A 14,108-nucleotide genomic window follows, 5' to 3' on the forward strand; every position below is an offset into this window, starting at 1 on the left:
TAAGAAGAACGTGGAAAGAGAAAACTGCTTACTTTTTACGCTGGTGATGACGGCACGGAGGATGTGTAACCTGTAACGAGAATGCTGATACCTTGTTGCTTCCTGGAACCGCTACTGCTGTAGCTGATACAGAAGTTTCAGCTACTTGTAACCAGGACTTTACTGTATCAGTAACTGGTTGAAACAGATACCGAAAATTGCTATAACAACCCACCTCTACATAGAGCTTAGAGAATCGCTCTGAATATATTTAAGGTCAGTATCGTGACTACTGGTCTCAACTTCGAGATAAAATCACCGTATAATTATAGTGCCATATAGGCAGGTCTCTAAATGAAGAGATATTCAATATTCTAAATTTATAGATAATTCGCAATAATATTTTTTTTTTTTAGTTTTAAGATTAGAAAAACAGCTTTCGTTAAATTTTCTGAAACTGTTAGAGGTCTTAATTAAAGGATTTCAGCTTCAATTATTAAAAGAAATGAAATAATTGTTGAACACAAATTATTTTAATGGAATAAAAACTAAATGCAGCCATTCTCAAAAAGCACTGGCATTTTATTAAATTATGTGCTATAACCTAAGAACGTAATATTCTAATTTACAAAATACTACCAAAATAGTTAACTAATTTTTGTTTTTTCCCCAAAAACTACCATCTACAAGAGTATTTCTATTGAAAATATAATTTACCCAAAATAAATGGTCGAAAATGTAATATTACAAAATACAGAGCTGAGAGTAGCAATATAATTGTGGGACATCCCCTAGAATAATAACCTCTAGTGTGTCGCATGCTTGGATTGCAGTTCAGAGTAAATGGCGCACAATGTTGCCAGACTGATACTACTCTGAATGTAGAGTTAAAGATTTGATTTTGTATAATAACATCAATATAAATTATTTTTATTATTTATTTTAATTTGGCTCTTCCTTGATTTATTTACGACCACAAAATAGTGTAAATTTACAGTATTGTTACAGTGTTAGTCATCTGAAGAAAAGAATAACAACAATTCAATGTTAAACATCAGTAATTATTTCACAGGAGAATCTATTTTTAGCAGTCGGTTACTATTATTAACAAGTTATTTAATAAAAATGGGAGATATGCTGTAACAGAGCCAAAATCTTTCATATTAAACTATATAAAATTCTTTTGATAATAACGGTTCTAAACAAAGGGGGCGTCTTTCAGTAACGTCTCTTTAAAAGAAAATATTGACTACTAACATTTGATGTTCATGAGAAAATACAACAAGAAAATGTATCTCCAAAATTCTCATTACAAATTTTCCTTTGGAAAATACAATGTTTTAGATTGTCAACACAAAGGTATGTCTCAGAACGCTGTGCTCTATGGTGCACGTGGGGAACAAAGACAGCTGCAAGAAGAGGAACTTTGCAGGAGTCCCAGGGCGAAGCCGGGGCGTGGCACGGGGTCCAAAAATACAATGTTTTAGATTGTCAACACAAAGGTATGTCTATGACCGCTGTGCTCTATGGCGCACGTGGGGAACAAAGACAGCGGCAAGAAGAGGAACCTTGCAGGAGTCCCAGGGCGGAGCCGGGGCGTGGCACGGGGTCCAAAAATACAATGTTTTAGATTGTCAACACAAAGGTATGTCTAAGACTGCTGTGCTCTATGGCGCACGTGGGGAACAAAGACAGCGGCAAGAAGAGGAACCTTGCAGGAGTCCCAGGGCGGAGCCGGGGCGTGGCACCGGGTCCAAAAATACAATGTTTTAGATTGTCAACACAAAGGTATGTATAAAACCGCTGTGCTCTATGGCCCACGTGGGGAACAAAGACAGCGGCAGGAAGAGGAACCTTGCAGGAGTCCCAGGGCAAAGCCGGGATGCGGCACAAGGTCCAAAAATACAATGTTTTAGATTGTCAACAGAAAGGTATGTCTAAGACCGCTGTGCTCTATTGCGCACGTGGGGTGCAAGGACAGCGGCAAGAAGAGGAACATTGCAGGAGTCCCAGGGCGGAGCCGGGGTGTGGCACGGGGTCCAAATATACAATGTTTTAGATTTTGAACATAAAGGTATGTCTAAGACCGCTGTGCTCTATGGCGCACGTGGGGAACAATGACAGCGGCAGGAAGAGCAACCTTGCAGGAGTCCCAGGGCGGAGCCGGGGCGTGGCACGGGGTCCAAAAATTCAATGTTTTAGATTGTCAACACAAAGGTATGTCTAATACCGCTGTGCTCTATGGCGCACGTAGGGAGCAAGGACAGCGGAAGGAAGAGGAACCTTGCAGCTTTCCCAGGGCGGAGCCGGGACGTGGCACGGGGTCCAAAAATAGAATGTTTGAGAATGTAAACACAAAGGTATGTCTAAGACCGCTGTGCTCTATAGTGCACGTGGGGAACAAGGATAGCAGCAGGAAGAGGAACCTTGCAGGAGTCCCAGGGCGGAGCCGGGGAGTGGCACGGGGTCCAAAAATACAATGTTTTAGATTTTAAACATAAAGGTATGTCTAAGACCGCTGTGCTCTATAGTGCACATGGGTAACAAGGATAGCGGCAGGAAGAGGAACCTTGCAGGAGTCCCAGGGTGGAGCCGGGACGTGGCACGGGGTCCAAAAATACAATGTTTGAGAATGTAAACAAAAGGTATGTCTAAGACCGCTGTGCTCTATGGCGCACGTGGGGAACAAGGACAGTGGCAGGAAGAGGAACCTTGCAGGAGTCCCAGGGCGGAGCCGGGGTGTGGCACGGGGTCCAAAAATACGTTTTAGATTTTGAACATAAAGGTATATCTAAGACCGCTGTGCTCTATGGCGCATGTGTGGAACAATGACAGCGGCAGGAAGAGCAACCTTGCAGGAGTCCCAAGGCGGAGCCGGGGCGTGGCACGGTGTCCAAAAATACAATGTTTGAGAATGTAAACACAAAGGTATGTCTAAGACCGCTGTGCTCTATAGTGCACGTGGGTAACAAGGACAGTGGCAGGAAGAGGAACCTTGCAGGAGTCCCAGGGCGGAGCCGGGGTGTGGCACAGGGTCCAAAAATACGTTTTAGATTTTGAACATAAAGGTATGTCTAAGACCGCTGTGCTCTATGGCGCACGTGGGGAACAATGACAGCGGCAGGAAGAGCAACCTTGCAGGAGTCCCAAGGCGGAGCCGGGGCGTGGCACGGGGTCCAAAAATACAATGTTTGAGAATGTAAACACAAAGGTATGTCTAAGACCGCTGTGCTCTATAGTGCACGTGGGTAACAAGGATAGCGGCAGGAAGAGGAACCTTGCCGGAGTCCCAGGGCGGAGCTGGGGCGTGGCACGGGGTCCAAAAATACAATGTTTGAGAATGTAAACACAAAGGTATGTCTAAGACCGCTGTGCTCTATGGCGTACGTGGGGAACAAGGACAGCGGCAGGAAGAGGAACCTTGCAGGAGTCCCAGGGCGGAGCCGGGGCGTGGCACGGGGTCCAAAAATACAATGTTTGAGAATGTAAACACAAAGGTATGTCTAAGACCGCTGTGCTCTATGGCGCACGTGGGGAACAAGGATAGCGGCAGGAAGAGGAACCTTGCAGGAGTCCCAGGGCGGAGCCGGGGCGTGGCACGGGGTCCAAAAATACAATGTTTGAGAATGTAAACACAAAGGTATGTCTAAGACCGCTGTGCTCTATGGCGCACGTGGGGAACAAGGACAGCGGCAGGAAGAGGAACCTTGCAGGAGTCCCAGGGCAGAGCCGGGGCGTGGCACGGGGTCCAAAAATACAATGTTTGAGAATGTAAACACAAAGGTGTGTCTAAGACCGCTGTGCTCTATGGCGCACGTGGGAAGCAAGGACAGTGGCAGGAAGACGAACCTTGCAGGAGTCCCAGAGCGGAGCCGGGGCGTGGCACGGGGTCAAATAATATTATGTTTTAGATTGTCAACATAAAGGTGTGTATGACCGCTGTGCTCTATGGCGCACGTGGGGAACAAGGACAGTGGCAGGAAGAGGAACCTTGCAGGCGTCCCGGGGCGGAGCCGGGACGTGGCATGGGGTCCAAAAATACAATGTTTGAGAATGTAAACACAAAGGTATGTCTAAGACCGCTGTGCTCCTTAGTGCACGTGGGGAACAAGGATAGCGGCAGGAAGAGGAACCTTGCAGGAGTCCCAAGGTGGAGCCGGGACGTGGCACGGGGTCCAAAAATACAATGTTTGAGAATGTAAACACAAAGTTATGTCTAAGACCGCTGTGCTCTAACAGCACGTGGGGAACAAGGAAAGCGGCAGGAAGAGGAACCTTGCAGGAGTCCCAGGGTGGAGCCGGGACGTGGCACGGGGTCCAAAAATACAATGTTTGAGAATGTAAACACAAAGGTATGTCTAAGACCGCTGTGCTCTATAGTGCACGTGGGGAACAAGGATAGCGGCAGGAAGAGGAACCTTGCAGGAGTCCTAGGGTGGAGCCGGGATGTGGCACGGGGTCCAAAAATACAATGTTTGAGAATGTAAACACAAAGGTATGTCTAAGACCGCTGTGCTCTATGGCGCACGTGAGGAGCAAGGACTGCGGCAGGAAGAGGAACCTTGCAGGAGTCCCAGGGCGGAGCCGGGGCGTGGCACGGGGTCCACCCCGAGCGCGATCTTGCGCAGGTTCGTCTCACTGGCGCTGGGGCGCGCCAGCAGTAGGTTTGGCGCCCGCGGCAGCAGTCCATCCAGCGACGTCTGTCGCAGGCTCGAGAACGCTCTGGAACAGAGTCGGTCCGGTTACGCCGGGTCGTGGAGGGTGGAGCACTCAGAACACCCACTGGCTTTTCAACACACACAAAAATATATATTTAAACAAAATCTATATTCTTTATATTTGAACACATTGGACTAACATTTTCAATAGCATAAGAAAAAAAGATTAATTTTTTTTTAAAAATTTTTATAAACACATTTGTTGATTTTTTTTTTTAAAATACTATTAAACACGATATATATACATATTTGGTGGAAATGAAATGAGGCTGTGTGTTTTAATAAGCCAAAGATCACGTAACTGTGCTGCAGTGATTTCAACGTCAAATATGATTGACAGTTGTTTAGGCAGTAAGGGCATACAGATGGTTAAATGTCGCCAGGATATGGAATTTTCCTCCCTTGGGGCGAATTAACATTACGCTGGTACTTATTCTTTCTTAAGTTATTTTGATTTGAGTTTTGTGAGATTAATATAGAAAGTTAATCTATTTCAAGCAATACCGATTCATTATTTTTTCATTGGCCTGAAGTATATCCTTACTATTTTAGTAGTTATCTATAAACATTAGCTATTGAAAGTTTAGCATTGTCTTAAAGTGCACATGATAAATTTGTGTAAGCAATATTGGTCAACAGAACCATGTATGCCATCACATAAGCCTACCCATTGGTTCCAACACTTTTCACATGTGACAATTCAAATGCCCCATATGCTAATAAATGCACAATATCACGATGTAACCTCATGAAAACCCACAATGTGGTTTCTATCAACGTTAATTTATTTTACTTTTGTCACTCTAAGGCCTTTACGAGGAATTTCCTGTGTTCGGTGAATTTCCTATGTATGCTGACTGATGTTTGCCTGTCCGAAAATATCTAATAACAATATTTGTATTAATGAGTTACCACGAATGAACTCTGGAGGCCATCGTTGAAGTTCAGATCATTACAACTCTGATCATGTACACATCCATCGATAGTATGTACACGAACCAAATTATGTACAAACTTTGATCTTTTTCTCCGAGTGCTTAACTGTTATTGCCAAGCAGTGTACAAGGTTTGTTCCAAGTGTATCCATCCAAACACGCGTACTACTATGCAAGTACATACTACTATGCAAGTATATTTATTTAGTAGTTAAGACACAAGATATGTACATAGACTCACTCCGCTTCAAAGAAGATACCTAGAGAACTCTTACACTTATAGCATCTTTTCGCGATGAAATGTCTCGTAGTGGCCTGGATCTCGTAGCCGTATAGATTCTAAGTATTTCTTTTAAAAGGTTGGTTTGAGTTTTGGTTACAACCTGAAGTCGCAGGTCGACGAATTTCGACTGTAAAATGACTAAGCCAACCTGAACTTTTTTTTTTTAAGTTTAGCCAAAAGATTTTGTAACGATGCAAGACGTGGTGGATAGGTTGGCAAAATTTTTTAGTATTGAAGCTGCCTGTCATCAGTTTTATGCTCACTTTCAACTGAGTCTGGACAATTTTTTAATCATTTTACCATGACCGTGTTCGTAGTACACACATAGCATCATTCCCAAAAACCTTCTAAATTATCTTTTAAAATTATTTACTGAGATGGCTGTCCCTACTTCGATTACAACTGGATGCAGAGTCACTGCTTTATTTACTCAGCCACTGTAAAATTTCACATTATTTTGTACTACTAGTTAGTTGTAAGATGCTTAAGGTGCCCGTTGAAAAATGATGAACATAACAAACAATTTAATATAGGTACACGAAATATTAATAAAATTTTAAATTTATTTTAATATTGTGCAAATGAAAACTATTTCTGATATATAATGATAAAAAAGTATTTGACAAATTGCTTTTAATGAAGAACCTCTTGATAAACTGCATTGCGAGTGAATCGTCTCATTTAATAATCTTTAATGAATTATAACGACATACACACGTAATTAAAATTGATTTTTAGTGATAAATGGAATATTTATTTAACTGGCGAAGTTAATTATTCAAATTAGAAAAGTAAAAGAATGATTAAAATCTCAAATTAAATAAAATTAAAAGTTCTTATTTAATTTCAAACGCCATCTTTTGGAGAAAATTTCAAATGCACTTCTTAAAAGATATAAACAATATGGAAGTGCTGCTACCTGCAGAGTGCCGGCATCAGACCCCTGGAGGGCGACTTCCCGTCGCACGTTGGCATTATGCAGGTAGTAGGCGCTATCTCAGCGTTACGCGATCATTAAGTCAATGATGAGCGTAACCATATGTAGGATTAGCTCACTAACGTCTAATCCTCGAATGACCCAACATGTGATATTGTCTTTATTCATGCATGCTAATTACAGTTCATTCTCATTAGATCTCAGGTTACACCTCTACTTTCCAAGCGCCTTTCATTATATTAACAGGTCTCGATATTTTCAGAACAGAGCTCGTGTATGTTAAGATATTGAAAAAAAAAAAAAAAAAAAAAAAAAAAGTATTCTTCGCTTAGTAAAACAGTTTTGCTAAAACTTTTCAACGACGTTTGTTATTCATTGTGTTATTTTTGACGTGATAACGTCTTATAAATCGATGAACGCCGGCTGCACGCACGAAAAAGCATGACTCATTGTCACGTTCCGCCTGAGCCGAGCGTGCTAGCGAAAGCGCGGAACAAGCGATACAGAGGCACGATCGGCTTGTGACACATCTATCTCTCTTCCACTCCATCGGCCGATGCGTCCGAGTAGAAGAGAGACAGCGGCCATGGTGTAAAGAAAGGGAGGTGAAACCGTCCGGCCGCCCAAACTCGTCCTCCACTGCGCACTACGTCACCTTTGTCGCACCGCCCGGTCTACACGCAGCGCGCTTACGGGAATACGACGCAGAGACAGTTCATTTACAATCGTTTGAATATTGAGAGTTACCACGAAGCGTAAAAATACTTTGCTGTGTACATTGTATAGCATGCATTTAGAACATACATTTTAAATAAATATATTAGTTTCAAAACACGGGGTTTATATTAATAATAAAATTAATGAAGCAATATTATTTCCGCTGTTTCATCACTTCAAAATGTTGACTGGGTCTTGTATTTATCTGAATACCGCAATGGCCATAAATGTTAGCACTGTCGAAAAAAAAAAGATTTTACATAAAACGACACAGAATTGTAATGGGAATTCGAATGAATACACTTCGAAAATATTTATTATGAATATTAATAAAATAAAGATGATAAACATTTAGGATGCCGGCAACAAAGAATAATACACACATATTATAAAAAAAATGGGCGCATATACTTATGTACGCGCGTGAGAAGTTATATTTCTTTCGCATCATTAAAAAATAGTTTTTAATTGCATGCAAATAATTAATTACAATAAAATAATAAAAGGGCTGGAAAAAAATATCGCCAACACAGTCAATAAAGTTCAGTTTAAATTTGAAAAATTAAATAAAATTTAGAGAATAATAAATATGTATTACATAATTTGTACTAAATATTATAAGATTCTTAATTTTAAATATGTATTATTGATAATTTAATTTTTAAATATTTATTATTTTCTTAATTTAATATTCACTTTTCTTTTTATCAAAAAGTTTTCATTAAATTTGTTCATTTATTTTTATAAATATTTATTATTTATCCAATTTAATAATAAATATTAAAATTAATATTTATATTGATGTTCGATTTTAATTTTTATTACAAATTTTTTATTAATTTTTTTATTAAATTGATTTCTTTATTTTGTAAATATTATATAACCAATAATAAATATTTAACATTAATAATTTAATAATATTTAGAATTAATTATATTAAAAAATAATACTTCAATTTATATCAAATAATACATACGGATAGTTAACCTCAATCATATTGGAGCACTTGAAAAAGTATAAAGACACAATTTTTTTTACTAATATTTACGAATAGTAAATAATATTAATCAAAATATTCAATTTTAATCACTACTGAATATAATTTATTAGCACATACATAATTCGCACTTGTATGAAACTAAAACACGTGTTGTGAATGTAGAAACGAGTACCTACACGTCGTTTTGCCTAAAGTCATTTAGCCTAAAATGTTCTTTAGGTGAAATGACTTTTAGGCAAACTAACTTTAGGCAAAACGACTTTAAGAGAACTTAAGCAGGCGATTATAATTTTAGGCAAGACGACTTTTAGGCGAAATGATTTTAGGCAAAATGACTGTAAGGCAAGCTCAATAGATGCCTAGAATTTTAGGCAGAACGAATTTAGGCAAAATGACTGTAAGGTTTGATCACTGCCTGAGAATGTGGAGTGGTGCTCTGCGAGTTTAGACAAAACGACTTTAGGCAAAACGACATTTGGATACATAAATTTAATCTCTAAAATATTCAGAATAATACTTCGTTCACATTTGGCGCATAGATGGCGTGATTAGTAGTATATCTCGTAACAACATGTTTAGCACAAGTAAAGGATCATTTAGTTCAGTTTAACCGTAACAGGTGGCGCTACAAGTCATATTTAAAACAATGAGTATGCTGGTTTAATTTCCGGTTACAAGGCTGCGTATAAGTACAAAGGAAAGCAATTTTATGAATATGCGTAAAATTAAATTGATTATATTATAATGTTTATATGTAATAATTGTTTATAATACTAGTTCAGTTCAATATATTAGATTCACAGAACTAATTTTATTTTAAGACATGTGAGCTTTGTTTGAAGGTATATATTTTATTTTAATTTTTATATATATCTATCCATGATTTTCCTGTAGCACATGATGCAATTTATTTAATAGAATGTGCTAGTAAAAACTGTTATCGCAATAGATATTCGTCAATCCATGGAAATTGCAGACAGCATCGTACAAAATAGCACGACACTATAACCAAACAAACACTATTTGTATTAATAATAAAATTTTATAGTATAAAGTTTCCCTGGACATGAATTACTTAATTGAGTAGAAATTAACGTAAGTTAATTTTTAACTCTGTTATAAACATAAATTCATTAATTTTCATAATTGAGTACTTCTTGCACTTAAACGTTCATGTGAACAGCTGTATACACGCACTGAAACCTCGGACTACAGTGTTCTTGTTTTAGAAAATATCACTGTTATAAACCCGAACGGCAAGAAATTTTTGGTTAATGTTAACTTAGTTAAATAATTTTTTCACTTGAAGAATAAAAAAAGTGTGTGTGTATATATATATATATATATATATATATATATATATATATATATAATATATATATATATATATATATATAATATATATATATAGAGAGAGAGAGAGAGAGAGAGAGAGAGAGAGAGCGAGAGCAGGCCTTGTGGCCTCATTATTTTACTTTGCGATACCACATGGTATTTATTGTAATGTAAAATAACCCCGAAGTATCTTACAATCTAAAAGCTGATCGTTTTACTAATTACATTTATTCTGTTAGGATTACTTAATAAATCTAATGTGAAATGAAACATAATAGGCTTGTTACTACGATCATACTGTATGCCATAATTTAAATATGTTACGAGACTGAGATAAGTGAATTATATGTGTGTTAAGCTATATAGTATGTTCATAGGCGTGCGCAGGACTTCAGTAGTGGTGGTGCCAGATTACACAACAGCCCTATCATTCACGGACCCCGAGCCGCAAGCGGGGGGTCCGGGGGTCCTCCCCCGGAAAAATTTGGATTTGAAAGCGCAAAATGGCGCTATTTAAGGTGTTTCCGAACAAAAACATTAAATACACAGATGTAAAAATTTTAACATTTTTTATGACAAATTATGGCTTTGAACGTTATAATCGCCAGGAAAACTACTAAACTATTTACAGTTTTAAGCTTTGTTGAGCCATAAAGTAAATTGCACAAATTGTTTGCACGGAATTCATGCTGGTGGCTTTGAAAAACCGTACTTACATGTTTTCTGAAGACGCCAAATAAATGCTAGAAAAAACATTCTCAAATGTTAAGTTTTAAAATCAACAAATAATAAAGGGTGTTTTTGTAACATACCTTTAATATGTAAAATATTAAAATAAGAAAAATACACAAATAAGAGTGGGCAAAAGTTTTAACTTTTGGAATACAACAAAAATGTTTTGTCGGCGCACAACACAAGTAATTGCACCTGGCTTGTTTCCGTGTGTATAGTTGGTTCGATTCATAATTGATATACTGATAGTGTTATGAGCACATGTCTGTAACTCTACACGATTGGAAAACATTTTTTTTTGAAATAATACTGTTTTTTGTAAGTATGTATTATTTCTGTTTGTAAAAAACAAAATAACGTTAACCCTAATGGTGGTGCCAAGGCACCTGTGGCACCTACCGTGCGCACGCCTATGTTGTGGTGTAGTCAACTTATTTATGTATCCCGTGATTTTTTCTGAAACAGATTGAGCTACGCACATACCAGCAGTGTCTCTCTAGCCAATGGTTGCTGTCGCTCACGAAAATTTAATTTTTTCTCTGGCCCAATCATAAATCGGTAAGTTTTGCACCGAACTTTCGTGATTCGCTTTCAGACTTTTTACAAGGTAAAAATCGTAATTCCATCAATCATGAATAAGAAATGTATTTTTTCACGAAATATAATAGCCTTTGTTAATTTCATTTAACTATAGTTCTTAGAAATACGTATTCTGAAAATAAGAATTTTTTACACTGGATTTTCTATGGTATGTGTTTTGTTTTTTGGTAAATTTTTATATTCATAATTATACATGCCTAGTTGGAAATTTCGTTATTTTCTATTCGTACGTAGCCTACTAGAAACTTTTTCGTAAAAATCTGTTAGGCTGAATACGCATTGAAAAATACATGTTTTATAAGTTCATTAAACGATAGGATTCTTCATGGTTCTATCTTGCCTTATATAAAATACTACCGATGATTAAAATTACTTGTACATTGAATGTATATTACATATTTTACAATTGATAGGTATACCTGAGGCCAGTTATATAGCTCATTTCTGTGAATATGAGTAATTAACTAATAATAACAGCCTATAACTAGGTACGCGAAATATCATATATTAATTTTAGGGAAATCTATACTCTCAACGCATATACAATCATGTTGAGTTTGCAAATGTAGTGGCGTATCTCAGTTCTTTCGCACGCTGTGTAGATATATGAACAAATGCCAAATACCGCAACAGACAATTAGATAAAATCACATTTTGAGTGAATGTGTAAAAACGGAAATGCAGTTGAGCAACAACAGCTTAAAACTTGCAGAGCATTCATTGAACATAGTAAGGTAAAGTCTAGCCGACCTGTAATTGAACTTGCAAAATTTTCCAGTCTCTGCCCATTACATAACTGGTGTATCTGTAAGCACAAATTTTCCATGTCTATATATTGCTAAACTGAATAGCATGAATGTCATCACCATAGTACAGAGAGCAATGGACGAGGTAGGAAATGGGATTACAGTTCTTAGTTATTGAGATTGCCGAAGAGCAACTGTGGTTATAGTGGAGGCAGACGAGCAAAATTCCACATACGTTACCAAGAACAAAATTTGGTGCTAGATTTAAGCTCATTTAATTTATATACACTTTTTATGATTTTCCTGATTTTTTTTTTTTTATCTACCCAGGCGCTTAGGACAGCCGCTGGCCTAAAAGGAGTGTCGAAAAAGCGGTGGAAAAAAATGAGGGGGCAGAAGTACACGGGCATATGTTATGCTGCTTCTACACTTGGCAGGCTAACTCGAATTCCAACACGAATGCGAAAAAAGACGAATTTTTTCAGATGCCAATGAACCATGCATCCACACTTAGCCTGCAAACGCGATTCCCAATGCCGAAGCGAACTAGATGAATCAGTCACGAACGAACTGAAAGTGTCTGCTATAAAGAGTATTGATGTAGTTATGGTACACTGCATGCAACTATAGTTTACTCTGTTGTTTACCAAGAAAATATAAACACCAAGATAACTTCGATGCATGTTCTTGGGTTACTGCTTGCAGGGCAAGTGTAGATGCACATATTACGGGCGTTGGCCCAACTTCCTTTGACTTGTACCAAAAAAAAAAAAAAAAAAAAACGACACTGAGGCGAGCGCCCACGAACTAACACGAACACAAGCCATCACATGCCAACCACCCCTCCACACTTGGCGCTCGCGAACGTTCGCAAACGTTCGGGCTAAGTGTAGAGGGGGCATTATTCTTCATAAAAAAGATATAATTCTAAAATAATTTTAAAAAAATTAAAAAAAAAATAATATTTATAGTCATTATTTTAGTTTTATCTTAAACACTGCACGTCCATCCCTAAGTTTGGTGTTTGCGTATTTTGTAACGAAATGCCTAGTTTGTAAGTCATTTATCTTTTTTCTGTCTTCGTTTCTTAGTTTTTTTAGGTGCTGACTGGCGGCGGAGTGAGTGGTCAGTGTAAACACTCACCACCAGTGGCGCTTGCGTCCCTGGTCAAATATTCCAGATACAAATAAAATTCAAAGCGGACCACGAGTCCAAGTGCCCCCCCCCCCCCCCCCAACACTTCGTCCAGACCATCCTCTGTCTCCTGTAAATTCCTACACGTAATGCATGTCAATTTGCATCCCGCATGAATGTGCCCAGGGTTTTCCCTGTGTCTATGCAGGTTTTACCTGGGCCCAACGTATCTCTAGTTATAGTCTGGATTTAAGAGTGAGGGGAGTTAGTCATGGCGCCAATCGCTGCCATGGCTGGCCAATCCCCTCCTAGCACATTATGCATGCGACCCTCTCCCTGCATGGCTAATCCCAGCATGACTAGGCGTATAGGCTTCGGCCTGAGACGCACCTAGGTCCCTCCCTAACCTGGACCTCTCCAAAATACACTTAGTTTTAGTTCGGATAGGAAAATTTAAAAATCGCATTATTCTTATGAGACAACGGAAACAACTTAAACCCTTGAATCCTATAAAAATTAAACGGAAGAAATTAATTTTGTGCTAATGGTCTGGGCGAATAATTTATTATTTTAAACCAAAAGAATATCGTGGAAAATAGCCGCTGCTCTGAAATTTCAGTCAGATAAATGCAGTATTGGAATTTTCGCCTATTTTTTAATAAGGCCCTGCTACAATTGACATGTCTCTTTGTCTCACCCTCTCACGAAAATATGCTGCCACAACAGTTATGTCCCGAGTTGTCCAATTGTAAACATTTCAAATACCAACACAAGAGTGCAGTAGTTTTGAGCGACATTTTAATGTTTCCTTCTTCATTTGTCTGATGTGTTGTGGCCATTTGCAAAAGTTGGAGGCAACAAATCCCTTCAAAAAAATTATAATACTAGTAGATCTTTTAGAGGCCACAAAATCACTTTAAAAATATTGATGATGTGAATATTGTCAAGCTTATTCTGTTTGAAAGGTAGCTCGGTGAACTGACATTTCAATG

The 14,108-nt window shown here is 38.2% G+C and overlaps 1 protein-coding gene across 1 annotated transcript in view; it reads right to left on the reverse strand.

Annotated features, from left to right (window-relative positions):
• Positions 1 to 8,601, reverse strand: part of LOC134529539 (uncharacterized) — a 48,876-nt gene extending 40,275 nt beyond the window's left edge. The window contains exons 1-2 of the mRNA XM_063363740.1: positions 8,546 to 8,601; positions 4,541 to 4,701 (exon numbers count right to left, since the gene is read on the reverse strand). Coding sequence (XP_063219810.1) covers positions 4,541 to 4,701; positions 8,546 to 8,565 — 181 coding nt within the window. The 5' untranslated portion in view covers positions 8,566 to 8,601. The remainder of the gene's footprint in view (positions 1 to 4,540; positions 4,702 to 8,545) is intronic.
• Positions 8,602 to 14,108: the final 5,507 nt, after the last annotated feature.

The sequence above is a fragment of the Bacillus rossius genome, chromosome 2 (assembly GCF_032445375.1).
Source record: "Bacillus rossius redtenbacheri isolate Brsri chromosome 2, Brsri_v3, whole genome shotgun sequence".
NCBI lineage: Eukaryota > Metazoa > Arthropoda > Insecta > Phasmatodea > Bacillidae > Bacillus > Bacillus rossius.